This window comes from Acomys minous (genome assembly GCF_964271855.1).
Source record: "Acomys minous genome assembly, chromosome: 15".
Taxonomy (NCBI): Eukaryota; Metazoa; Chordata; class Mammalia; order Rodentia; family Muridae; genus Acomys; species Acomys minous.
In genome coordinates this window covers 78,279,435-78,305,768 of record NC_140497.1, presented here as the reverse complement: position 1 = coordinate 78,305,768, position 26,334 = coordinate 78,279,435, and the positions used below count along the sequence as shown (strand labels likewise).

At 45.4% G+C, this 26,334-nt stretch overlaps 1 protein-coding gene and 1 long non-coding RNA gene across 5 annotated transcripts in view; one reads left to right on the top strand and one right to left on the bottom strand.

The window, feature by feature from the left end:
* Window positions 1-7,901, top strand: part of RASGEF1B (RasGEF domain family member 1B) — a gene marked incomplete at its 3' end in the record, with an annotated part of 516,267 nt that extends 508,366 nt beyond the window's left edge. For 3 of the 4 annotated variants that reach the window (XM_084759366.1, XM_084759364.1, XM_084759367.1), the window contains 4 exons: window positions 2,495-2,590; window positions 3,116-3,239; window positions 4,105-4,177; window positions 6,482-7,901. In XM_084759366.1, coding sequence (XP_084615492.1) covers window positions 2,495-2,590; window positions 3,116-3,239; window positions 4,105-4,177; window positions 6,482-6,506 — 318 coding nt within the window. Of the gene's footprint in view, window positions 1-2,494; window positions 2,591-3,115; window positions 3,240-4,104; window positions 4,182-6,481 lie in introns of those variants that run through there. The other variant, XM_084759365.1, reaches the window with a different exon arrangement.
* A 12,329-nt stretch (window positions 7,902-20,230) lies between these two features.
* Window positions 20,231-24,303, bottom strand: LOC311584863. Its single transcript, XR_014775020.1, has 2 exons — window positions 23,867-24,303; window positions 20,231-21,208 (listed from the first exon to the last, which is right to left on the bottom strand). It is a non-coding gene; the product is annotated as an uncharacterized lncRNA (long non-coding RNA).
* Window positions 24,304-26,334: the final 2,031 nt, after the last annotated feature.

Here is a 26,334-nt window from a genome sequence, read left to right as displayed (position 1 = left end):
AAGAGCAGTCATTGCTCTTAACCACTGGGCCGTCTCTCCAGCCCCAGAATTCAGAATATTTTTAAGGGGGAATTTGTGATATACCTCAGTTGGTAGAGTCCCTGCCTAGAATATACCAAAAAAAAAAAAAAAAAAAAAAAAGACAAACAAAAACAAAAAACAAAACAGCGGCATTCAGTCCCCAGCACTACATTACCACATGAGGTACATGCCTGAAATCCCAGCACTCACTGAGGAGAATTAGAGAAATTTGAGGTTATCCTTGGATACATAGCAAGTTTGAGGGCCAGCCAGAAATACATGACCCCCTCCCCACCACCACCATATTTATAATAGTTCATGTCTGGCTACTGGAGAAGTTCCCCCACTAATGACAGAAACAAGCCTTATTCTCTTTACTTACCTTATATTCTTCTCTTCTTCACTGTTCAATTCGTTATGCAAAGCCGATGGGGACTCTTACAGGTGAATGAGCAGTTGAAGTTCGAGAGTCCCTTCCTGTCCTGGGCGTGAGAAGTCGAGAGTAGCCAAGCACCCCAAGTGAGGCTGGCTGTGCTTTCCACGTTCCTGGAAGAATGACTCAGTTAGCAGTAGACCATCTTGTAGGGACACAGAGTGCAAAACTCACAGAAGGAACCGTTCTGCCTCCCACAGTTTCTAGGCCACGGCCAGATCTGCAGAGCCAGTCTAAGCATCCATCCGCAGACAGCCCAGCCCCAAGGACTGGGAGAGCACAGGAGCTTCTTGTTTAAAAGTGGTTGCACTGTAACCCACTATGCCTTGATCTTCACTGTGTCCCCACATCCCTGGGGCTGTCACAGGTTTATTGTCTTCTGAGTGGCCCCATGACTTGGGTAGTAACAGAAGGCGGGCCCAGCCAGCGCATACCTGAGTGAGCATGGCCACACTCCAGTCAAGCTCTGTGGCCACTGTCATTTCAATGTCACATGATTTTTCATGCACCCTGAAGTGTCATTCTTTTGATGCCATGCCCCAGCCACTTAAAAATGTAAGGTATGTGTCTCCTAGGCCATACCAAAAATAACGACCCATACATTTAAAACGAAACAGAGCTCGCAAACAAAAGCCTCACATTTTTGCCAGCCCCTAGGTTTTGTGACTGGCTGGTTGTGGAATCAGCTTTTATATTTTTGGTCGTGAACCTAGCCTTTAACTGCTGAGCTATCTCTCTTCAGCCCTTGGAGTCAGTTATTTGAACCAATGTCTGATGGAGTCCGTAGCCCAGCATTTTCCAGCCACAAGCGTTCTTTGGAAAGAGGCAAGGTTCAAATCTGTCTTAAGCTTAGTTCTAGCACTGTAGACTTAAGAGCCAGGAATATCTCGAGAGACAGGAAGTACATACAGTCTTTGCTATTTCTGCTTTAGGGCCTCCACAGACAAGACAGTCAGGGTGCTGTGAAGTGGAAGGCAAACATGATTATTCTCAGAGATCAATGAAACAAAAACTAACGAAAGGCGTTTTGGCTTCTTGAAAATGACTTGAGGGGAAGAAATCTGAGTTTCTCTCTGGAAGTAAATTGATGCTTACTGTTTATGTGTGAGCCAAAAAGTTTGTTTTCCCATTTATGAGTCATGAGCTTAGGAAGACTTCAAAGACTTGATCTTGGGGTTTTCAGAATTTCCCAAATACTCTGTTTCATGCATTATTTACAGTGCATGGCTTTTTTTTTAATCTTTCTTCAAATGAGTTACATTCGAGAAAAAAAAATTACTGTATCTGAACTTTGATCTCTAAGATTCACCTCATCACACCAAAGAATCAAGGCCAAGAAGGTATCATTAAAGAAGTATACTGGTTTTCAAAGTTGTTAATGTTAATGCACACATGTCTAGCCCTCCTGCACTGGTGGTGCATCTGTCTAGCAACAGACAAGGCCAGGTTCTTCCAAGGGGCTTTTCCAGGACACATGCGCTGACTTGTTCTCTGAGGCAGCCAGGTTTCTTCAACAGGAAGCTGTAGCAACTATGGCTTAAAGCCTTCAGCTGTTCACATTACCTTGAGCAGTGGCTTCAAGGGTTAAAATGTAAAGCAAAGCAAAAGAAAACCAAACCCACCTCATCTAAGATGTGGATGTCTAAATGACGGAGTGATTCAGAGCATACCAAGGAGATGCGCCGTGCTCTAGTTAAAAGGGGCCGATACATGGGTAGAGAGTTCTTTTAGGTACTTTCATTTCGGCAAGAATCTTTAAATTTTGTCAAATTGAACATTGAGGAAAATAGGAAAAATTGTACAGAGCGTGTCCACCCATCCACTGGCCAACAGTGTCTGCTGTGCTGAGGTGTTGATGACGTTTGCATCCTAGCGTAAGCTCTGTAAGGAAGGGAAATGTGCGTGTCCAGAACAGTGTGCCTTAATTCGCCACAGCATTCCACGCAATCCAAGTCGACCTCGCTCCTTAGTACCTTATATTTGTAACGAGCAGTTACATGGTTTATTTACTCAGACGACCCTGATTTTTTTTCCCCCTAGATTGTGATACCGTTCTTCAGTCTCTTAATCAAAGATATTTATTTCCTCAACGAGGGCTGTGTCAACCGTCTTCCAAATGGCCATGTCAACTTTGAGGTGAGTGTAACGAAGCAGGATACGATGCTGAGGCATGGTGGCACTCAGGAGGCAGAGGCAGGATGCTTGATTACCTCAAGTTTGAGGCCAGTCTGGTCTACGTAGTGAGTACCAGGGCAGCCAGTGTGACAGAGTGAGAGCCTATCTCAAGAAACTAAAAAATTAAAATAAAAGCCAGAGTAGATTGTTTCTCAGTGCCCCAGCCCAGCAGCAAGGCGGATTCTACAGCTGGGAACAAACTTGCTAGTGTCCTACTGTCTGTAAGAACCTAAACGGCGGCCGGCGTTGCTAAGCAGCACAGTAGCTGTGTCATCCCTCCTGCCCCACCCTGCCCCCGACCACCTTAGCACTGTCACTTGAGGGAATGTGAGTTAATCGTAGCTTCCCTAGCTAGCAGATGCAATGGGTATTAGATGGAAGAAGGGGAGATGGTTCCGGAACTGGGTGCACCTAGAATGGAATTGTGTCTCGCAAGCCCGTAACTCTTGACATCCGCCCTCAAAACCTTCTTTAACTCTCTTTCAGAAATTTTGGGAACTGGCCAAACAAGTGAGTGAGTTTATGACGTGGAAACAGGTGGAGTGTCCGTTCGAGCGGGACCGGAAGGTCTTACAGTACCTACTTTCAGTGCCCGTATTCAGTGAAGACGGTGAGGCCTTTAGCTTGCACCCTCATCTCGAATATCCCCAAAATCCTGTGTATTATACTTGGTTGCCTCTCAGGTATGAAGCAGGCCTCGGAGCTGACCCAAACCTTTCTTTCTGTTGCCCAGAAAGTCTCAGTGGTTTACCCCTAAAATGTGTTCACTTTGTAATCAGCCGGACACGGTTACATTTAAAATACCCTTCCTGAGGCCTGCTCTGCACAGGGATGGGCCTAAGTGCAAAGCTATTGGAGGATATTGCAGAAAGCCATGGACAGTCTTGACCGTTAGAGCACTGGGCAATGGAGGCAGGAAAAATGCCTGGTTCTGCATAGGATGATTTACCTGTGGAGTCTGTAGAATACGTGGGTACTTCCCTACGATTTGTAATCTCCTCATGGTGTGTCGATGGTATCTGCAGCCATGACCGGCCGCCATTTTGAATTCATATTGCCACCTTGTTGTGTTGTTTTTCATCTCCATAAATAAGATGATTTTTTTTCCTCCTGTTTCATCAAACAACCGACATGTGCTTTCTATTAAAGAGCTGAGGGCACCAGGAAAGAGCCGTGACCCTTTCCTTCAGAAAGAATATAAATCCAAGTGCACGACAGTTTGCATCTTGAAGGCTTTGGCGTCATAAATTCCTGCTTACCTACGTGCCATCTCAGCTCAGAGCTGTGGGGGGGTTTGCTGGTGGGGCCAGCCAGAAGCAGAGTGCTGTTCTGTGTTCATTAGGACAATTCAGTGTATGTGAGGGGAGTGCCGGAGCTCAGCCTCAAGGTGACCAGGCCTCTCCGGCAGTTGGGGCTTCATGGTGAACAGGACGAGGCTTCAGCCCTAATGCATTCTTTCCGTTGCCTGGTTGTAGCTCTCTACTTGGCGTCCTACGAGAGTGAAGGGCCTGAAAATAATATCGAGAAGGACAGATGGAAATCTTTAAGGTGAGTCTCACTGCTTCTTACAGTTGCATTCAGATAGAGGAAACGTTGCTTTTCACATAAAGAAAGCCACATGTGTGCCTTGTGTGGCAGGGTCCTGCCTACCTGTTCAGTTCAGTGGAGTCTTATCCTCAGTTCGTAGAACCTCTGTGGCCTGGGATTTTTATTGCCACAATTCCCTTTTTTTTTTCCCCTCCTTTTATTTTTTTACACTGGCAAGTAATAGCTTGACTGCTGTCCTTCTCTGATGATGTAATCGAATCTAGAATTGAGATTACCCCAGGTATAGTAAAGCAAACAAATTAATGAAAAAAATATTTTCCCCTTTATTTAAAAGTTCAGACTTTATTGTTGGATAGTTCTAATCTTAAAATTTTACTTGGTTGGGGTGCCAGCAAAAATACTGGTTAAAATTAAGATCGGTTAAAGTTGGGCTACCATTTAGCAATCAGATTATCAGCCCCCCACCCCCCTTTAATTTGAGAGAGAGAATCTGGACTTAAAATGTAATTAGTGGGTTAAAAAAAATACCCCAAACTTTGGCTTGTCTTTCAGTATTCTCAGACAAATGTGCAAGTCCATATCATTTAAGATATTATAACAGGTAAAGTAGCCAGGACATGAAAGGATACAGGATGATCAAGGCGTTTCTGACACACGCTGAAGTTAATACAAACCTGGGGTGGGGTGGAATAGCCCAGACTTATAATCTTAGCACTCAGGAGGCTGAAGCAAAGGGAACAGAGAGTCCAAGGCTAACGTGGACTACCAAGGAAACATGGGAAATGACTCCTTTAATTTATATTTTAGGGCAGACTTTGCCTTCCATGGTTTTTCCTTTGTAATCGCCCCCCCCCTTTTTTTTTTTAAACAATCATGCCCCTTGGTAAGAATCCTAGTATTGAAGACCTTGCTGTGGAGAAGTAGTTCTTGCAAGACACTCAGTATTTGAGTTACACATGGAATCCAGATATATTATAAAAAAAAACCCAGACCTACAGTAATCTCTTTATAGTTATTCTGTTCTAGTGCAGATGAGTAGTTAGGTTGCAAGTCCCAGGCTTGACAAGACAGGAAAGACCTCTCCCCACGGCTCTATGTACTGTACACAGTGTGTGGTAACCCAAAGACTTTAGAGGTGGAACTAGAAAGTGACAGAGAGAGGTCGTGTGCTGGCTGAATCCAGACACTCATGTGGCCATCTGTTTACAGTTGCATAGACTCAAAAAGTGCACAGGAATAAAGTTTTTCTGGTCAGAGTGTGTTTGGGGGCTGGAAGGCAGCCATGTTGGCACCCCTGGAAGGCACCTGAGCTCTTGGGAAGCTGAGTTAATAGAACCACAAGTTTGAGGCTAGCCTGACCTACAGAGTGAGTGAGTTTGAGGCTAGCCTGACCTACAGAGTGAGTGAGTTTGAGGCTAGCCTGACCTACAGAGTGAGTGAGTTTGAGGCTAGCCTGACCTACAGAGTGAGTGAGTGAGTTTGAGGCTAGCCTGACCTACAGAGTGAGTGAGTGAGTTTGAGGCTAGCCTGACCTACAGAGTGAGTGAGTGAGTTTGGGGCTAGCCTGACCTACAGAGTGAGTTTGAGGCCAGCGTTGGAGCTGCTGCTACTGCTGCCCTGGGAGTGGCTCCATGAGCAGACATCTTGTGCACACAGTGCAAGGTGACAGACTAGTTTCTATGTTAAAATTGCCTTCTAAGAAAGCTTAAGAAGCAGATTCCTAGCCGGGCGTGGTGGCCCACTTTAATCCCAGCACTCCAGAGGCAGAGGCAGGCGGATCTCTGAGTTCGAGGCCAGCCTGGACTACAAAGAGAGTCCAGGACAGCCAGGGCTATACAGAGAAACTCTGTCTCGAAAAACCAAGCCAACCAACCAATCAAACCTGAAAAACTAAAACAAAAAAACCTAGATTCTTCCTCCTGTCTAATCCTTTCCCATAACCATCATCATGGCCTCACTGCACTGCCCCGTCCCTAAGACATAAATAAACCTGTGTATCACTGTCCCGCACATATAAAAAGTCCATTGTCATTAATGGCGTTCACTTTTTGGTTTAACATAAAACCACTCAAGATAGAGAGTTACATGCTTTGGCTGTGTCCATCTATAGCTGGTTCAGTGTCTAGCGGTTTACCTCAAGGGCTACTGGGAATTCAGTCCTTGAGGTCCACTCCATCGCCTTAACTCTTTAACTCTGTAAGAACCCATTTAAAACATGGAGGAGGATAAGCATTAAGCAAGGCATTCTGAGCCAGTACGAGTGGTCCTCTCCTTCCGCCTGACACGGTTTTCTTTATTTCACAGGTCCAGCCTTTTAGGCAGAGTCTAACGGATGGGACATGGTGCTGCAGCTGCATCATCTAACAGACCCTGGAGGGGCTGGCCTTTGTTTTCTGGCGTCCAGTACCTGGAGTCACCGTTGTGGCGGATCCTGCAAGCGAACCCAACTGCAGAGCAGATAGGAAACTCATCTCCCACCACTGACGGATTGACTGGGATGGCCTTTTTTTTTTTTTTTTTTTTTTGAGACTGAACCGTTTACTGAAGACACTTGAGAAAGAATCCTCTGAAAGTCCCGGCTCTGCACATGATTCATCATCTCCTGGAATTTCCATGTGAATCATAGCTCTGCACCTGGATGGAGTTTTCTTCTTTGTGTGTGGGTGGGTAGGGTGGGGTGGGGGTTGGGTTTTGTTTTGTTTTGTTGGTTATATTTGTTTGTTTGTTTTCTGGAACATTTGCTGCTAATGGAACTTACCAGCTGAGTGCTGGCTCTATGGAAGCCTGCAATTTTTTTTGTTAATTTAAATGAAAAAGGGAGAGGAGGGAGGGGACCCCTCACCCCCCCAGTTTGGATCCCAGACCTCAGCTTGAACAGTATTCCAGTGAGGGCACAGACTGGGTGGACGGACGTCTCCTGTAGACATCCCACAAATGCGTTATTGTAAACGCCTCTCTCCACTCTTCTTCCGAGGTTTTGAGTTGGCTGCTGGCTAGCAAACTCCTTCTTACCCATATAAGTTATTTAATATAATAATGAAGCTCAACACTGTGGTAGGAAAATAGCCACTAGGAAAAGAAAAAAACAACAAAAAAAAAACAAAGCAGAGTTTGTCGTCGTTGGACCTGCCAATCCTGCTGGAAGGACTGTGCTTTCTTTACCTTTCTGAGCTGTTTACAACTGACCACTGTGTTCCATAGATGTATTTTTTTTTTCAGTAGTTTTTGTTGTTATTGTTGTTGTTGTTACTTAGTTTTCCATGATGCTCCCAACCCCTGTAAATGTAAATGCTCTGACTTTAAGGGTCTTGGAAAAACAATCCACGACATAACCACAACTGTTTTTTTTTTCTTCAACTTATTTCTCATTATTTGCTGGAGTCTGTTGGTGACTAAACATGTAAACAAAGAGTAAATTGGAGAAGTTGCCCCCTCCCCCACCGCAATGAACAAAACAAATGAAAACCAGGTTTGTAGTTAACTCTGTGACCAATAGAACTGTGAACCAGTTCACCTTGCTAACATCTAACTAGGTCTGTAGTTGCTCTGCAAGCAGCCTTTATACATACTCTAGGAGAAACTTTAGTGACCCCAGCTAATGACAACCCAGCTGTCTTTGTAACCCTTCGGATGCCATTTTTGAGAATCAGCATGTCTTTGTCCAACAGGCCTGAACTGTCTCCAAATTGTCCCTTCACAATGTCAATACATTTTATGCTCTGCAGCCAGGAGCTGTGACGTCTTTCTTTGCATGGAGCTGTAGGTGGGTTGGCTTACACACACAATGTGAGCACTGCTGAGGGAGTGGCCTTAGGACTCCGGCATAGATGCGCATTTGGTGTGTGTGTGTGTGTTTGTTGTTGTTTTTTGAGATACCTGGATGCACTCTGTAGACCAGGCTGGCCTGGAACTCACAGTGATCCACCTGCCTCTGCCTTCCTAGTGCTGGGATTAAAGGCATGCACCACCATGCCCAGCTCGCATTTGTATCCTAAACAGCAATCCTAGCAAGCATCCAATCACTAATAGTTTTCAGCCATGTCGTTAGGTATGTAAGCACAGATTCTGCTATGGTCATTCCCACCCTCAGGTACAGAACAGAGAGATGGGTATATTTTGATGATGGTTTGTCAGAGGCCACAGAGCTAATGAGAGGCCCAGGGTTAAGCTAGGCCTTTTAATCCAGAGCCCAAGCTTTAAACCACCGTGGCATCTCAAGCTGTTGCAGACAGCCTGGGGAATCTTGCTTCCCTGAAGATTTCCAACCTGCCAAGACTGGAGTGGGAAATACGGGATGCTGAAGCCCTAGACCCAGCTTAGACTCTGGGCTTCCTTGTCTCATTTGTACCTGGAGATCCGTGTCAGTGGAAGTGACTGAGTGGTTGGCATTAGGGGAGCCAGCATCATTGGAGGAGGCTCTTACATGTATTGAGAGAAGGGAGGACCAGGGCGTGGAATCACTAGGTACACGAGGCAGAAACAGAAGAGAAACTGAGGCCCTACCCTATAGGGAGACATCTTCAGGAAACGTGTGGAGTGGTAAACATGTAATCGCTCATTTCGGTGGGGGTGGGGGCCCCCCCCCAGGAGTGGTCTTTATGTGTGCTGGAATGATTGAGACAGGAGAAATGCTATGTGGGAAGTGATGGGGAAGGCCAGTGGGACGGACTAGGGGTCAGTTGGGCGGGTTAGGGAAGGTCTCCTCTTGCCCTTCACTCTGCAATTCTGTCTAGCCTTGGGAGGGTCTGCCTGTTACCAGCCAGCAAGATACTTAAGATTTTAAGACATCTTACAAAAAGTTTTAAAATGTGATTAGTGCAGCTCTACAATACTGCCCCACCCCACTCCACCCCTCTTTTTTTTTCTCTCCTTTCTTTCTTTCTTTCTTTCTTTCTTTCTTTCTTTCTTTCTTTCTTTCTTTGTACTATCTTGCTCTGGCCGCCACAATTGTAATAGATAGTAGCAATGTTTATCTTTCACCTGTCTGTCAGGGGTAGGCAGAGTATAGGCTGCTGGCCAAATTTATCAAGGTGCTTGCTCTCTATGGCCCACAAGATAACAGGTTGAAAAAACTCAAAAGTGGAATAACAGGTCATGCCATATGGAAACCATGCGAACTGCTAATTTCAGTGTCCATCAATAAAGATTTAAAGGAACGTGGCCATGCTAGCCCTGTATGTTTCTCTTGTGGCTGTCTTCTGCTACAACTGTTGTGTTACAGTTAACGGCAGAGATCATATAGCCCCAAAGCCACATGCCTACTTGACCATTTATGGAAAGGTTACCTGATCTAAGCAGTTCTTTTTGTTGATTGGGTTGTTGTTGTTGTTGTTGTTGTTTATTTTCTGCATTAGACCAATAATTGTCAGGCATCAGATACCTAAATATGGCCACTGTTTGTTTGTTTTCCTAAAGTGGTCTTAAGGCTAGAAATGCGATTCCAAGGTGTTTTAAACAGGAGGTTTTCCGTTACCATGGTTACCATGCTCATCTATAGCCTCTTGCTTTACTATCCAGCTGAACCAGAGGTTTAAACCATGTGTGAACTTTTATGGAAACTCCTGAGTATTCCACATGTGTATGTGGCCTTCACAGCACCTTAAGATACGTGGTTGGCGGGAAGCCTGAGGAAATACAAGCAAAAACAGCGCTAGGTAGTGACAGTAGTTCTGTTCTGGCTTGCCCGCCACACGTTCCAAGCCCTCAGGGCTTCGAGCTGGGGCCTGGCCTGTTTTCCATATCTAGAGAGGATGCCACAACTAACTGCCTGCCATCCCTTCTGTCTTGGAAGGTTTTTACGCTTTCATCTTTTCATTTAGCTAGCTGGAGTCCTGCAGCTACCCGTCTTCTACCGCCCTCTTTGGGCTCACTCCTGTTTCCCCTGCTGTCCCCCTGCCTCCCGTGTTTAGACACAGCGTGTAAACCCCACCACTAGAAGTTGAGCTTTGAGCTGCGGATTACGGGTGGCCTCTATGATTCCCGAACGCTTTTGGTTTACCCGCTGGTATTCCAGAATCATCTCTAAGGGACGAGCAGCAGGGTGGGAATGAAGCGTGTTAGGCCAACCTTCTGCTGTAGCTAAGGCTTCAAAGGAATTCATGAGTGTGGTTCCTGAACAAAAACAGGGAACTTGGAAACTACTAACAAAAACCTAAAGCGCAAAGACAGGGCAGTCGCCAGTCCCTTCGGCTTTTTTTTTACCCTCGGGAAGTGTGAGAAGCAAAGCTTTGGCCAGACTTGGGCTTCTAGGGATGGGTGCAAAGGTGGACCCTGCCTGGATAAGTCAGGCCAAAGGGGTTTTGGGGTGGGGGGGGGCAGTGTTAGATGATTGAAAATTACCTCAGTTCTCTGCTTCAGGTATTCAAGGTCACTTGACTCCATTCGGTGCTGGCAGGGATGCTGGAGTTGAAGGTTTATGTGTCCAAGCCCTATAGTTTAGCAACTGCAGACTGGCTCTGTGAGGAATACACAACAGTGCCCCAATTCTGTACTAAAGAGGCAGGGCCTTTTAGATGATTATTTATTCCCTTCTTTCCTTCCTTCCCAACTTCCTTCCTTTCTTCCTCCCTCCCTCCCTCCCTCCCTCCCTCCCTTCCTTCCTTCCTTCTTCCTTCCTTCCAGGCAGCTAGTTTCCCATGTAGAGCTAGTTAGCGGCCATCCGTCAGTCTAACTTCTGCACCCTGTGTGCCTTACTTCCTTCTATGCAACTGTGCGTGTCCACGTCTGGGCAGTACGAGGCAGCTGTCTTGGAACGGTGTCAACTCAGCGCTTCTACAGAAAAGTGTGGAGACTCTCATTTAGGGAACTGAGGGAGACAGATCCTTCTTAGAATTTAAGGAGTAAAAATCATGTGCCCCTAGATGGAGCATCCAACAAGCCTTGTACCTAGGCCGGAGTCTGCCTTCCCTCCCTTTCCGCCTACGCCTCTTGGGGAAATGAAAGTTCGTATGAACTCATGCCTCTGCTGATGAGTCACCGTGGGAAAGTGAGTTTAGCAAAAGTGTTGTCAACTGAGTGGAGACAAAGTGGTCGGAGGACAAGCACCGTGTTTTGTTTTTTTCTCAAGCGGATGATGACGACGACGAGTCCTAAGGACAGATGGGTGGCGATGTGCAGATAATGTGTGCTTGGTGAACACGCTTGAGCAAGACAGTTCGTAGTCTGGTTAGCACCCACGAGTCACAGATTTCATTTTCTTTAGTTAGATAATTATGGGTTTAGGAAATTAAATAGACCAAAGTGATTCTAAAAGAACTATGCTGGGTGGCGGCTGCCCCTCCAGAGACCAGCAAAGAACATCCAAGCCAGTGTTTTTTTTGTTTTGTTTTGTTTTGCTTTTTAAATGGTTAAACTGTTAATACTTCCTGTTGGGTTTCAGATCCCAAACAAATGGCTGAGGTGATATTTAACATACCAACATGGACCTGGCTCTCAGGATCTCCCAGCTCTCCTTAGTTTCTACCTGCCGCCGGGTGTGGCTGGCGTGCCCCATCCTCTACCCTGAACTTTTCAGCCCAGGCACAGGGGCTTCCCCACCGCATCCCTTTCACTGTATAATCGGGGCATTCTGATACCCTTTCTCTCGCCTCCGGATCTCCTTTCCACACCCCACCCCGCCCCAGCCTTCTCTTTCTGTATCTTTCCTGTTTTGCTCCTCTCTATTTCTCTGCCTGTTTGCTTCTCTCTCTCTCTCTCTCTCTCTCTCTCTCTCTCTCTCTCTCTCTCTCTCTCTCTCTCTTTCTCTCTCTCTCTCTCTCCTTCCCTCCCTCTCCACCTTCCCCTGCGTGGCAGCCAAGATATTTTACTTTGTCTTGCATTAGCTCATGCCGCCCATGATTATCACTCCCCTGTAAGTATTGACACATGACAGGAGGTCCACCCTTCACAGTAATTAATATAAAAAGCCAGCAAAGGCCGGGCGGTGGTGGCACATGCCTTTAATTCCAGCACTTGGGAGGCAGAGGCAGGCGGGTCGCTGTGAGTTCGAGGCCAGCCTTGTCTACAAAGCGAGTCCAGGACAACCAAGGCTACACAGAGAAACCCTGTCTTGAAAAATCAAAACAAAAGCAAAAAGAAACAAACAAAAACCAAAGTGATTAACATGGCTTGCAGACACGGGACAAATTTGAACTCATTCTAAGAAAACACTACACTAAGAGTGAGAACTAATTGCTGAGCCCCACTCCAGTCAGTTTTCTGGGACTTTGGGGGGAGTGCCCTCCCACCTCATCAGGATCTTTTTTGTGAGTAATGAGTCTGGACTAACTGAAGCCCTTTGGACTGTAGGAAGTCTAAAGATCATTAGCATTAGAAGCTGCTTTCTCAGCCTGCTGGATTCAAAGGTGAGATAGCATCCTGTTTGCAAACTGCCACCTTCTTTAGTGCCCGACTCCTCAGAGTTTTGTTTAAGCCTGTTGGTAGAAAGGAAGCCTGAGAGGCTGACTGCTGCTACTTGGTAGCAGACAAAGGCACATGAAAGCTCAACTCATCCCTCAGGTTGCGTGCCACAGACAAGATAGGGCTCCTCAGAGAACAGAGCGGTCTTTACCCAGTCCACGGATGGAAACAGGCGTATGCAAGATCCCATGTATAATCTCAAAGGTGCTAGGCTGAGAACACATAAGGACCACACGAAGACTTTGGTGTATAGACTAAAGCTTTGTTATAGCAGCCGTGAGAACTGTGCTTGCTAATGTAGTCATATAGATAAAAATCATCATAAATGCCTCTTCGCACCTACTGCTTTACCAAAAGTCATACTTGGGTTTAACCAAGATTTAGAGAAGTAATGATCCCAGTCCTGTTCTGTATCTGTCATCATCCTTTTGGGGATAGTATGGCTGCTCAGAAGGGGTAAAACCGGAAAGGGAACACACAGATCATCCCTGGGTGAGGAAGAGATTTCCTGGTGGGTAATACTCGATCGATGAATTGATACCCAGGTAAGGACTCAGCAACAGAGATTGGATCAAAGGTCGATAAAGCCCGACCCAATCCCCTAGATGGGAGAGTGATGGAGAGGGCTATGTGACTAGCTAGGCAAATAGTTCTGGGGGAGTTTGCTTGACAAGAGATGCCCAGTCCAGCAGATCTGAGCATCCGAAAATTCATTTAAAACCTAATAAGAAAACAATGAAGGCAAGAAAACGGTTCTCTTGGGAGCCTGCAAACTATTTGCTATTAAATTAGGTGTTAGGTAAGTGACTAAAATTAGGTAACTGAGAGGCTTATTTTCCTTTATAGTAACTGACCCAGTCAACACTGTAAAGTACTAGGAAAAAGGTATTGGCAGCTGTTCTCTGCCTACCCAAAACTAACGAGGCCATTGTGAAGAGCATGGAAGAGCAGAAAACAGAATAACCCAAGGGATTCTTAGCCTCCCCACCCGCCTTTATATGAGAATGCTTTTGAAAAACAACACCTTTCTGGGGAGCTCTGGTCCTGGAAACTCCAGCCACCCAAGGCAGTGACTTTCAGGTTCTTGACTCATGAATTCAAAGGATGAAATCTACACACCACAGAAGGTGAGTTTTAGAGAGTCGTGGGAGCCTAAGAGGGAGAAAGAGCTGTGATGTTAGAGTTAGGTGCGAAGGTGAGCCGGACAGTGGACAAACAGACATTTGATGGGGAGGGGAGCTTCATAGAAAGAGGAAGGAGCCGGGCGTGGTAGCGCACACCTTTAATCCCAGCACTCAGGATGCAGAGGCAGGCGGATACTTGTGAGTTCGAGGCCAGCCTGATCTACAAAGTGAGTCCAGGACAGCTAAGGCTACACAGAGAACCCCTGTCTCAAAAAACAAACAACAACAACAACAAAAAAAAAAAAAAAAAAAAAGAGGAAGGAAGCCCAAAGAACAAGAAAAATATACATTGGCTTTGTTCAGTACCTGAAAGAGACAGAAGAGAAGACAAAGGGAAAAGTTAAGCTTTTCTGATTCATAAGGAGGCTCCTGAGCACTGTGCTAGGGCAAGGACTCTGGGAAGGAATACTGTATTATCTCACTAAAGGGCTCGTTATCTCTTTGGTCTTTTTAGCATGACTTAAGGTAAATTCGACGTCCTGAGGGTGGGCCCTTGTCTAGATGCTGGCCCGCTCAAGTGGCTTAACTCTCATGGGAGGAGACGATGGCAGGTTTCCACCTAAAGAGTGTGGCTTGGAGGCTGTTGGTTCCCCTTATGCTTTTAATTCTACTGTAATGCGCCCCCAAAGTTCTAAACCATAAAATGCGTTCTCCTCTGGGCATGTCCAACATGCATTTGACAAGTCTGATGTGGCTGGAGAATGTGGTCACACACAAAATTGTAACCTTACTTTAAACACAAGAGCTGAGATTTGTACAGAATCAAGCGCGCGCGCGTGCGCGCGCGCGCGCGCGTGTGTGTGTGTGTGTGTGTTGCACTTATAAAGACCAGAGAACAACTTTGGCTGTTATTCCTTAATCACCACCCATACTGTTTGTATGTATGTATGTATGTATGTATGTATGTATGTATGTATGTATATGTATGTTTGTATGTAGGTATGCATGCATGCATGTATGGAACTAGAGCTCCCCAGTTTGCAAGCAATACCCAGAGATTTTCCTGTCTCCACCACCCCAGCACTAGGATTACAAGTGTGGGGTTCCGTGCCTGTTTTGTTTTTGTTTTGTTTTGTTTTGTTTGAGACAGGGTTTCTCTGTGTGTCCCTGGCTGTCCTGGAACTCACTCTGTAGACCAGGCTGGCCTTGAACTCACAGTGCAGGGATCAAAGGTTTGCGCCACCACTGCCCGGCTACCATGCCCGTTTTAAAAATATGGTTCTAGGAATCAAATGCAGGCCCTCCCTCTTGCTTACAGGATGAGCAAGCTTCTGAAGGAGCTGTCACCTCAGCCTTATTTTTGTTAATGTTTTTTGTTTTCTTTTACTTTGGTTCTGCAGTTCTCAAGGGTGCATTCTCAAGAGTGCAGGTAACAGTGATATCATATTGCAATGTCAATAGGTTGGACACTTTGGTTAGGGTGTTTCTACACAATTACTTACACAGATTAATCCAGTCCTGCTGTGATAGCCAGCTAGAGAGTAAAATAGATGTGCTATTTTAACTCTGTGCTTAAGTTTTATAATGAAGAGTGCAGGCTTGTTACCCAAAATATTCCTTCTTACAGAATACCCGTAGGCAGTTCAGCACACACAATAAGCAATTCTTTGATTTTTCCAGTTATTTTTTTCAGACAATACTCTTTCTATGTTCTAAACCTATTTCATTGTTACCTGTGGAAAATAAAATTATAAAAAGACTCAGTGCAGTGTAATAACTAGCTTTAGGGACAATGTAGAAAGATCCAAAGACAGAGATCAGAATCAAAAGGTAAAAATCACTTAGCCTACCACTAGCTCCTTTGTATATCAAATTCCTTTATTGAAGAGTAGGACTGTGTCTACCAGAGGCCTGTGTGGACAGGTGAAACAACACTAATATCCTGTGGTGGTTTGAATAGATTTGGCTTCCATAAACTCATGTCTTCGAATGCTTAGTCCATAGCGAGTGGCACTATTAGGTGTGGTTTTGTTGGAGTGGGAGTGGCCTTGTTGGAGGAAGTGTGTCACTTTGGGGGCGGGGCTTTGAGGTTTCCTATGCTCCAGCTACACCCAGTGTTGGAATCGGATCTCCTTCTGTGCCTGCTGTTAAAGATGAAAAACTCCCCGTTCCTTCTCTAGCACCATGTCTGCCTGCAAACTGGCACGCTTCCCACCACGATGACAGTGGACTAAACCTCTGAAAACTCTAAGCCAGCCACAATGACATGTTTTCTTTTTATAGGACTTGCTGTGGTCGTGGTGTCTTTTCACAGCAACAAAACCCTAACCAAGATATATCTCATTGATTGCTCTTTTCTCTTTTTTTTTTGTCTTCCTCTTTGCTCTGACCTAACGAGGGCAGGAAGCTGGAGGCAAGATCTCAAGCAAAGGCCACGAAGAGTTCTAATTACTGACTTGTTCCCCAGCAAACTTTCTTACATATCCCAGGACTACCTACGCAGGGGTAGCACTTCCCACAGTGGGCAGAGCCCTCCCACGTCAATTAGCAACCAAGATCTTACTCAAAGACTTGTCCACAGACTAATCTGATAGAGGAAATCCCTCAGTGAGGGTACCTCTAATTTGCATCAAATTGATAACTAGCATAGCTGCCAAACATCTTTTTTTTATAATTGACTTATTTATCCTATTCAGTTGTATCAGGTCTTAAGGTAAATCGAGTTGAACTTGGAAGTGTGCTCTCAAATTCATGAATGCCGTTAAACACTCATCTTAGAAACTAGTACTGTCTATAGTTGAGGACTAATCCTCCTCAGGATGAACTACAGAGGATGCAAAGAAAATGGTACATGCTTTGCTTTGTAGACAGTCATACCAAGGTCCAGAGGCTTTATATGACCTTGCACATGTCATCTAGCAAACCACCGGTGAGAGGACCAGAGGTGAAGCCTGATCCCAGTACTTTCTCCCCTTTGTCCTGCTGGGAAATGTTAAAGTCATCCTGGAACTCAATCTGTCTGATGTCCCATCCCCCTATTGCCCCTCCTCCCGTGATGAGCTACAGATGTTAAAAGACAAGAGAGCAGAAAACTGCCAATGTGGCCCGTTGGTCGCATGCCTGTCTTGCACATATGATTAAGGTTTAAGAGATGCCATCCTATATCAATTTAAGGAATGATGTGGTGACAATAAATAGCCTATAGGAGAGCAGGCACAAATAAATGGGAAAAATAAAATAAATTATCTTATCAAATATATACCTTTGGCCACTTAATGTTTTAAACACTGGATTCCATGTGCCCCCCCCCATCCCTCTGTATTTACTATGAACCCCAGGATGGCCATGAATTTGCAGCAATCCTCCTGCCAAGGAATGATGTGGTGACAATAAATAGCCTATAGGAGAGCAGGCACAAATAAATGGGAAAAATAAAATAAATTATCTTATCAAATATATACCTTTGGCCACTTAATGTTTTAAACACTGGATTCCATGTGCCCCCCCCCATCCCCCTGTATTTACTATGAACCCCAGGATGGCCATGAATTTGCAGCAATCCTCCTGCCTCTGCCTCCCAAAGTTCTGGCTTTACAGGCATGTGCCACCTTCCTCTCCCAGTGTTAGCATCCAAACAGTTTCTACTCCCCCGTGTCTAGGCCTACGGTAGGCTGAACTTCTCATTCACCACTTTGCAGTCAAGCAGAGCTCTGTGACAGAAACTTTTCAAGCCAGTCTCCAGTTCTCTGTCTGTTGCTGCTAGGCTGTGATAGGCCAGAGGGTCAAGATGATAGCACGGGTACCCGAGGTTCCTGAGCAGAGTCCCATTCTAACCTACTTTGGACACACAGCTGAGAGGGAGGGGGAAATTTTTATGGATTAAAGCACAGCGGAACACAGAGGACGCTCGTTACCACAGCATAGCTTGCTCTGACTGGCTTGCCTTTCGGGACTGTGCCTCTTGTGAACTCTTTGTCCCAATAGAGAAACTGAGAGGCTCTGCCGAATCACAAAGTTATCCTTGATTCATCCCATCTGTCACCACCCATCCTGAATACTGCATCTTGAAATATATCTAGAACTGACCACTGCTCACCACATCCACAAGTTTTGCTAGGACCCCCAACACCTCCTGTTAGATCTCTACAGCAGTCACTCGGATTTTGATTTCTTATGGCCTGCTAACCACATAACACTGCAGGTGGTCCTTCAGAACAGAGTTTGTTTACATTGCTCATATTGTTGCTCATATTCTGACGATGGTTTACTATCCTCCAAATGATGAGTAAGGTTGCGTAAGGCTTGCTGCCTCTTTCCTCTTGTCTCTAGGTGAAGAATTCTAGAGAGTTACAACTTGATGGGAAATTAAATTTGCTGCGTGAAAAGGCAAGAATTGGTACCAGTAAGGAAATTATAAAGAGGCAGATTTCAAGTCAATGCCAAAAGTTGTCTAATCAATAAATATGGTTCTCATCGCTAATGGCTGTGGAAGATAGATCAGTGGATAGTAACAACCACTCACTTCTTTGATATTCAGTGACCTAAGAGGGGAAGTTTGTTCAATTACAGATGTTGATGTGTATAATTGCAATCATTGGCATTACTATGACTGAACATCATTAGTGGCCTAGAGAAAGGAGTGATTAATTCTTTTTTTTTTCCAAGAAGATCAGGGGTACTTTATAGAAAGGATAATTATAGCTGGGCATGGTGGCACATGCCTTTAATCCCAGTACTCAGGGCACAGAGGCCAGCAGATCACTGTGAGTTCCAGGAAAGCCTTGTCTACAAAAGTGAGTCCAGCATAGCCAGGACTGTTACACAGAGAAACCTTGTCTCAAAAAACAAAACAAAACAAAACAAAAAGAAAGAAAGAAAAAAAGGAAGGCTAATTTATTTTAATTTACAAACATAAGCGTTTCTTTAGGGAATAAATGCTATAAAATTGCTTCTAAATTGAACCACAAGGGAGCTAAGAGCATCATATAAGAACAGGAAGAAGCCAATCAAGGGGGTATTTTAAGTGAAGTTCCAGAGGCAGCGTGATTCCCAAGAGAACTCTATAGCATATAATATACCCCAGTATTTGTTTAGCTTTTGTACCTGCAGCCCCATTGGTTGATTATGAGCTACTTTGATGGAGGGAGGCCAAAGATGGAACATTCCTAGCATGTCAGGTGCTAAAATTCTATGGAGACGATATGTATAGCCGATGAGCTCTGGGAATCAAGGCAAACAGAAGGAGCTTGGAGGATGGATACATGACATAGAGTAATATACATCATGTCATCAAGTAGGAACATCAGCAGCATCTTTCATTGGGGGACATGAGAGAGAGTCTTCCATCAAAACAACTGAGCAAGCAAAGGTATGGATAGAGCACATACTTAGAGAGACAGATGCAGCTTCATGGGGATACAAAGGGTGGTCAGAAAGAAGTCCAATAGCAAACTGGTGGGAGGTAAAATCCCCTAGCAAGCTAGCTCAAGGGAGGCAGCGATCGCATAGGAATCCCACTGGGGATAAGACAGCACTATGATGCTTCCATGGGGCCAGTTCTGGAATTCAATCCAGCATCCTCATGATCTGGGCATTTTATATGGGCTGTTTCAAGGTCAAGAATCAGCTCGATCTCTCTCTCTCTCTCTCTCTCTCTCTCTCTCTCTCTCTCTCTCTCTCTCTCTCTCTCCCTTTATTATGTAGCCCTGGCTGTCCTGGAAGTCAGTATATCATCAAAGGTGGCCTTGACCTCACAAGGATTCTGCACCCCAAATGCATTTCTCAACTTTCTGGAAGTCTAAGGCATGTGCCCAACCATGACGTGTATCATGATGCATGAAGAGTAACATGACAGGAGACATGATGAAGATGGGGAGATAATGGCCATGGTCCAGGTGCCAACTGCATGGGATAAATTTCAGACTGAGAGAAAAACACCACATGATCATTTCATTAGATACTGGAAAAGCATTTGACACAAATTCCACCTCTTTCATGTTAAAAATCTTAGAGAGATAGGCGATATAAAGCACATACCTAAACATAGGAAAGGCAATATACAGAAAGCCTATAGTCAACATCAAACTAAATGGAGAGAAACTTAAATCAATTCCACTGAAATCAAGGACAAGACAAGGCTGTCTACTCTCTCCGTATCTCTTCATTATAGTGCGTGAAGTTCTAGTTAGAGCAATAAGACAACTAAAGGAGATCAAAGGGATACAAATTGGAAAGGAAGAAGTCAAAGTTTCACTATTCACATGGGTGATATAATAGTATATGAAAGTGACCACAAAAATTCTACCAAGGAACTCCTAGAACTGATAAACAAACACCTTCACCAAAGTGGCTGGATGTAAAATCAACTTAAGAGCTGGGCATTTTGGCACACGCCTTTAATCCCAGCACTCAGGAGGCAGAGGTAGGCAGATTGCTGTGAGTTTGAGGTTAGCCTGGTCTACAAAGTGAGTCCAGGACTGTGGCTAGCGTTACCGTCTCGTCAGCAAGAACGACGCTGCACACACAAACAGGATCCTTCTGCAGTAAAGCTTTACTGCCTCTTGAGAGGAAGAGCATAAGCTTACAACACGAAAAACGGAGACAGAGAGACCAAACAGCAGAAACCCATCCCTTATATAGGAAACTGTCCTCCGCTTAGGACGTGTCAGTCCCTGATTGGCTGTTGCTCATCGGGCGAGATGATGCCACGGGAGAGGCAGAGCACAACGAGTGGAAAATCCCTTCGCACATGCGCAGATTAGTTGTTTGTCAGCGTGGGACACAGGGTGTCAGCGCCATCTTGTAATGGCGAATGTGGGCGCGGCTTCCCACATCTCCCCCTTTTCTTTTTATTAAGAAGCAATAAGACACCCAATAGGGAGAGTGGAGACAGAGGTCAAATCCCCAAACAAAATATCAGGCCTGCATACACAACTCTCCCCTAAGCTCTTCACCCGGAGAGGTCATAGCCTGGCCCTGTGCCGTTTTTTCTGGGGGAAGGACACTGGGGCACGCAACCTTCATGCAAGATGACATGCCTCCCTAGAATTAGCTCATATATGCCGCAGAGCCATTCTACTGCAATGCTTCGCTATGCAACTCTCCAGGGCTGCTGAAGCTTACTCACTCTACCTCGTGCAATGAGATGAGACTCTGAGGGTGCAAGAGCTGAGCAGCCAGCGACTTATTGCTTAAGCATGGTTAACCATATATCAGGGGAGGTCCCAGACTCTAAAGCAGCAAGTGCTTGGGTGATAACCACCTTGTCTCTTTTTGTTTGAGCCCTGAGTTTACAGACCAACCACAGGGTCAACACTAATCCACAGCAGATTACAGCTCCAAACAATCTAACCCCAACCCATTCTTTAAAGAAGGAGAAGGCTGAGGATATCCACGACAAGAATCCCTCAGTAAGTGACAGATCCAGCCGTGTGGAATTGACTTGAATGATAGCAGTCCGCAATTCTCTTAAGGTCTGTTCAAACTCCGCTGTCCAATTCTGTAAAATAAACTGAAAGAGACTCTTTGACAGATTAGCTGCTATAGTGAAATTTTCATATTGAACCGAGATAACACATAATCCAGGGAATTTTTGTTCACAGCCCAGTTGGGCCAGTTAAAACCACTTGTCGGCGCCGGACCATCCAGCGGAAATAAGATGCCAACAACCAGACTTCTTCTCGAGATCTTTACTCAGGATTAAGCTCAGTCGGAATGGCCCCAAAGAAGGGAAGGGCCAAGCTTAAGCACAACTCAAGGGCCAATCAGCTCATGCCAGGTGTCACCTCCTCATAGGTCTGCGTCAGAGCAGGACTGCTCGTCATCAGATCACCAGTTACCCTTGCACAGCCTTTTGCCACATAAGGACTTGTTTCTTAGAGAGCGCTCGCCGTCGGGATGGCGGAAGGCGGAAGCCTGCGCCTTGTTAAGGCATGGCACATCGCAGCTCTCCACAGTCCCCCCTGTTTTATTTTGTAAGAACAGGACAAAACGGGTGAGAGTAGAGGTCTGATCTCCAGAGGGCACTGATGTATGACCACCCATAACCCAGGATATTCACCTTGATCATGTGTGAAACCCGCCCTGAAGTTTGGCCACTGATGTACAACAGAACTCAGCTAGGGGCTCGGCCCCAGCCTAGCTCTGGACCCGACCGACACCTTTTTCTGGAGGTGGGATTTTGGGTGTCAGCCCACATGCAATCAGACATGCTCTCCAGGAAGCCATTAACTGCAAACAATGTACCTCCTGTGCAGTGCTTTGCCTTGCACCCCGAACGTGACGAGGATCAGGACTTAAAGGCCGCCAGCCAAGCCTGAGGGGACTGTCCAGCCTCAATAGCATAGAAGGCTTGTGCAATTAGGGCACGGTCTCTGTTTCGGGATATGACCAAGCGCCGAAGGAACACAAGGCAGAGGAAGCTGATAATCAGAAGGGCCATAGCTAAAGCCCCGATACCTGCCCACTCCTTAAGATGATGCATAGCTTGTTGAATCCAGGAGGCAAGGCCTTCAGCGGTGGATACATCCACACATGTAACAATGGCGGCAGTGCGCAGATCTCTTCAAACTCTGCAGACCAGTTCCCCTGGAGATAAGCTGAAAGACTCTTAGACAAATTAGCAGCACGTGTAAAATTGTTATATGGCACAGATGTAATGCATAACCCTGACATTTCCATTTGCATCCGAGCTGAACCACCTGTTAGAAGTTTCAAAAAAGTCAGATGTATTCCAGCTGAAAGTAGCATTACCAAATGCTCCTCCACTAATCATGGCCATTGATGTTGGCATCCTCAAACACTGGGAAGGTGGCACGAGCCTGCTTCCAAACCTCTGGGCACAGAGAATGATAGTTCCCCTGTGGTGCTGATAAAGGTGAAGTGTCCGCATAAGGCGGCGGTGCCAGTTCCGAGGCACGCCAAGATGGCGGATTATCTCGTTTGGGCGCGGCCTCTTCCGCCTTCTTCCTCCTCCTACCCTCCTCGTGCTGTTTCTGCGAGAGCGACTCCATTTTTAGCATGAGTCTCTCACGTCTTTAGTTTTCAGCAGCCCTTTCTGAGCCGCCCTGATCAGACATGATGAAGAGTTTCCCACTTTTAAAGGGTCTCCGAACGTCGCCCGCTTTACCGCGGACTGAAAAACTTGTCTCAACAACCTGAGAACCCTCCCCCGCTCTACCGCGGACTGAAAAACTTGTCTAATTGTAGTTTGTGAAATCCGAGCATAAGCTCCCCAATGGTAATTTACCTGATTTGCAGTAAATTGACCTTGACCTGTTAGCAAATCAAAGGTCCAATCCCTCTGTTCAGGGGTAAGTGCAAGGGCATTGGCCCGAGCCTGTGTTTGAGCGGCCTCAAACCATAGGGCTCTCCATTCCATATATTGGCCCATATCTGGAAGTGCGGCCTTGGCCACCATCTGCCAATCAGAAGGAGTTAGGGCACCAGTGCCAATTCTTTCTAACATTACCAGGGTGAAATTTGCATTAGCCCCATATTTGCGAACAGATTCAGCCAAGTCCTTTATTAGATTGAACTCCACTGGAGCATGGACTCGACCCCCGTTCTCTGTTTCAAACACAGGAAAAAAATTATGTAATTTTTTATGAATCTTTTCCGGCCAGAAGGAAAATCCAGACTGCAGTTCGTAGGGTGGAGGAGCAGTGGGTACCACCCTACGAGATAAATTGAGGGAGGGTTGTTTATTACCCTCTGGTTCGTCTAGGTGGTATCTCTCTTCCTCATACCTGACTGCCTCTTCCTCTAATTCGGCTTCTTCCTCCGAATCAGGAGTCTCATTGTCAGAGGTATTAAAGCTTGTAGAGCTATCAATATTCAATGTCTCAAGATCCTTTAAAGGATAAAACCTTTGCGATATTTTTCTCGGCGGTGAACTAGGTCCTGAGGGGTTTGCACTCCTTTTACAGGAGGGTCCTGAGCTTTTTTCTTTTTACGGGCATTCTTCTTCCCGCCCGCTTTTTCCTTTTTACGGGCATTCTTCTTCCCGCCCGCACCCAGCCTCTCACTACGTTCGGTTTCTGACATGCTATCCTGAACTTCTAGGGCGACCTGTCATTCATCTACTGCCCTCTTAACAATTACGGCAGCAAATATTACAGCTAGAATCAGCCCAAGAATTTCAGAAATATGCATACCTCTCCGAACTTACCAACCCTGCAGTTCTGAATCCTCCCTGTAGTCAGGGGCTCTCTGAAGGTGCTGACGATGGTGTAGTCTTCCCAGGTTTCGGCACCATATGTGGCTAGAGTTACCGTCTCGTCAGCAAGAACGACGCTGCACACACAAACAGGATCCTTCTGCAGTAAAGCTTTACTGCCTCTTGAGAGGAAGAGCATAAGCTTATAACACGAAAAACGGAGACAGAGAGACCAAACAGCAGAAACCCATCCCTTATATAGGAAACTGTCCTCCGCTTAGGACGTGTCAGTCCCTGATTGGCTGTTGCTCATCGGGCGAGATGATGCCACGGGAGAGGCAGAGCACAACGAGTGGAAAATCCCTTCGCACATGCGCAGATTAGTTGTTTGTCAGCGTGGGACACAGGGTGTCAGCGCCATCTTGTAATGGCGAATGTGGGCGCGGCTTCCCACACAGGACCACACAGAGAGACTGTCTTGAAAAACCAAAATCAATCAATCAATCAATCAATCAATCAACCCAAAAAAGTCAGTAGCCCACCTGTATACAAATGACAAACAGGCTGAAAAAGAAATTAGGGAAACGGCACCCTTCACAATAGCCACAAAAACGGTAAAGTATCTTGGTGTAACTATAACCAAGCAAGTGAAAGACTTACATGAAAAAACTACAAGTCTCTGAAGAAGGAAATTGAAGAAAGTATCAGACGATGGAAAGATCTCTCATGCTCAGGGGATTGGAGACATCAATATTGTAAAAATGGCCAGCTTATCAAAAGCAGTCTACAAGTTCAATGTAATCCCTATCAAAGTACCTACACAATTTTTCACAGATCTAGAAAGATCAATTCTCAACTTCATATGGAAAAACATACCAGAACAGCTAAAAGAATCCTGTATAATAAAAGGTCTTCCAGAGGAATCTCCATCCCTGATCTCAAGCTGTACTATAGAGCAACAGTAATAAAAATAGCATGGTACTAGCATAGAAATAGTCTGGTAGAGCAATGGAACCAAATTGAAGATCCAGGAATAAATCCACACACCTATGGACACTTGATTTTTGACCAAGAAGCCAAAACCATACAATGGAAAAAAGATAGTATCTTCAACAAATGGTGCTGGTCTAGCTGGATGTCTACATGTAGAAAAATGCAATTATACCCATATTTATCACCCTGCACAAAACTAAAATTCAAGTGGATGAAAGACCTTAACATACAACCAGAGACACTAAATCTGTTAGAAGAGAAAGTAGGGAAGAGCCTTGAACTCATTGGCACAAGAGACAACTTCCTGAACAGAACACTAATAGCTCAGGCTATAAGGTCAACAATTAATAAATGGCACCTCCTGAAACTGAAAAGCTTCTGTAATGCAAGTGGTGCTGTCAACAGAACAAAATGACAGCCTACAGACTGGAGAAGATCTTTACCAACCCTACATCCGACAAAGGGCTAATATCCCAAATATATAAGGAACTCAAGAAATTAAACACCACCAAACCAAATGACCCAATTAAAATGAGGTACAGAGCTAAGCAGAAAATTATCAACAAAAGATTATCAAATAGCTGAGAAGCACGTAAAGAAATGCTCAACATCTCTAGTCATCAGGGAAATGCAAATCAAAATGACCCAGAGATTCCATCTTACACCTATCAGAATGGCTAAGATCAAAAACTCAAGTGACAGCACATGTTAGCAAGGATGTGGAGAAAGGGAAACACTCCTGCATTGGTGGTGGGAGCACAAACTTGTGCAACCACTTTGGAAATCAATCTGGCACTATCTCAGGAAATTGGGAATAGTGCTACCTCAAGAAGTCCTGGGTATATATCCAAAAGATGGTCCACTATACAACAAGGACACTTGCTCGACTGTGTTCATAGCAGTTTTATTCATAATAGTCAGAATCTGGAGCAACCTAGATGTCCCTCAACTGAAGAATGGATAAAGAGACTCTGGTACATTTACACAATGGAATACTACTCAGCTAATAAAAACAAGGAAATCTGTGGGCACACAGAGGAAGGGGATGCAGGCAATTTGAAGGCAAATGGATGGAACTAGAAATGACCATCCTGAGTGAGGTAACCTAGACTCAGAAAGACATACATGGTATATACTCACTTATCAGCGGATATTAGTCCAACATAGATGTCCTCTGAGAGACTCCGCCCAGCAGGCAATCGTGACAGATACTGGGACTCAAAGCTGGACTTGGGCAGAGTGCTCAGAATTGTAGTGGGGATGGAAAGTCTGGGAGGGAGCAGGAGCCTCTGGATCTGGACACGAGGGGCCTGTACAAACTGATGCACCAACCAAGGACAATGGACAATGGATGCAGAGAACCAAGACCCCCTGTTTGGATGTTGCTGATAGACAGCTCATTCTCCCCAGGGATGGGGTGAGGGGGCGAGGGACTTCTGCTGTACCTCTGACATGCACTCTGGTGCTCACAATTTGGTCACTGCCCC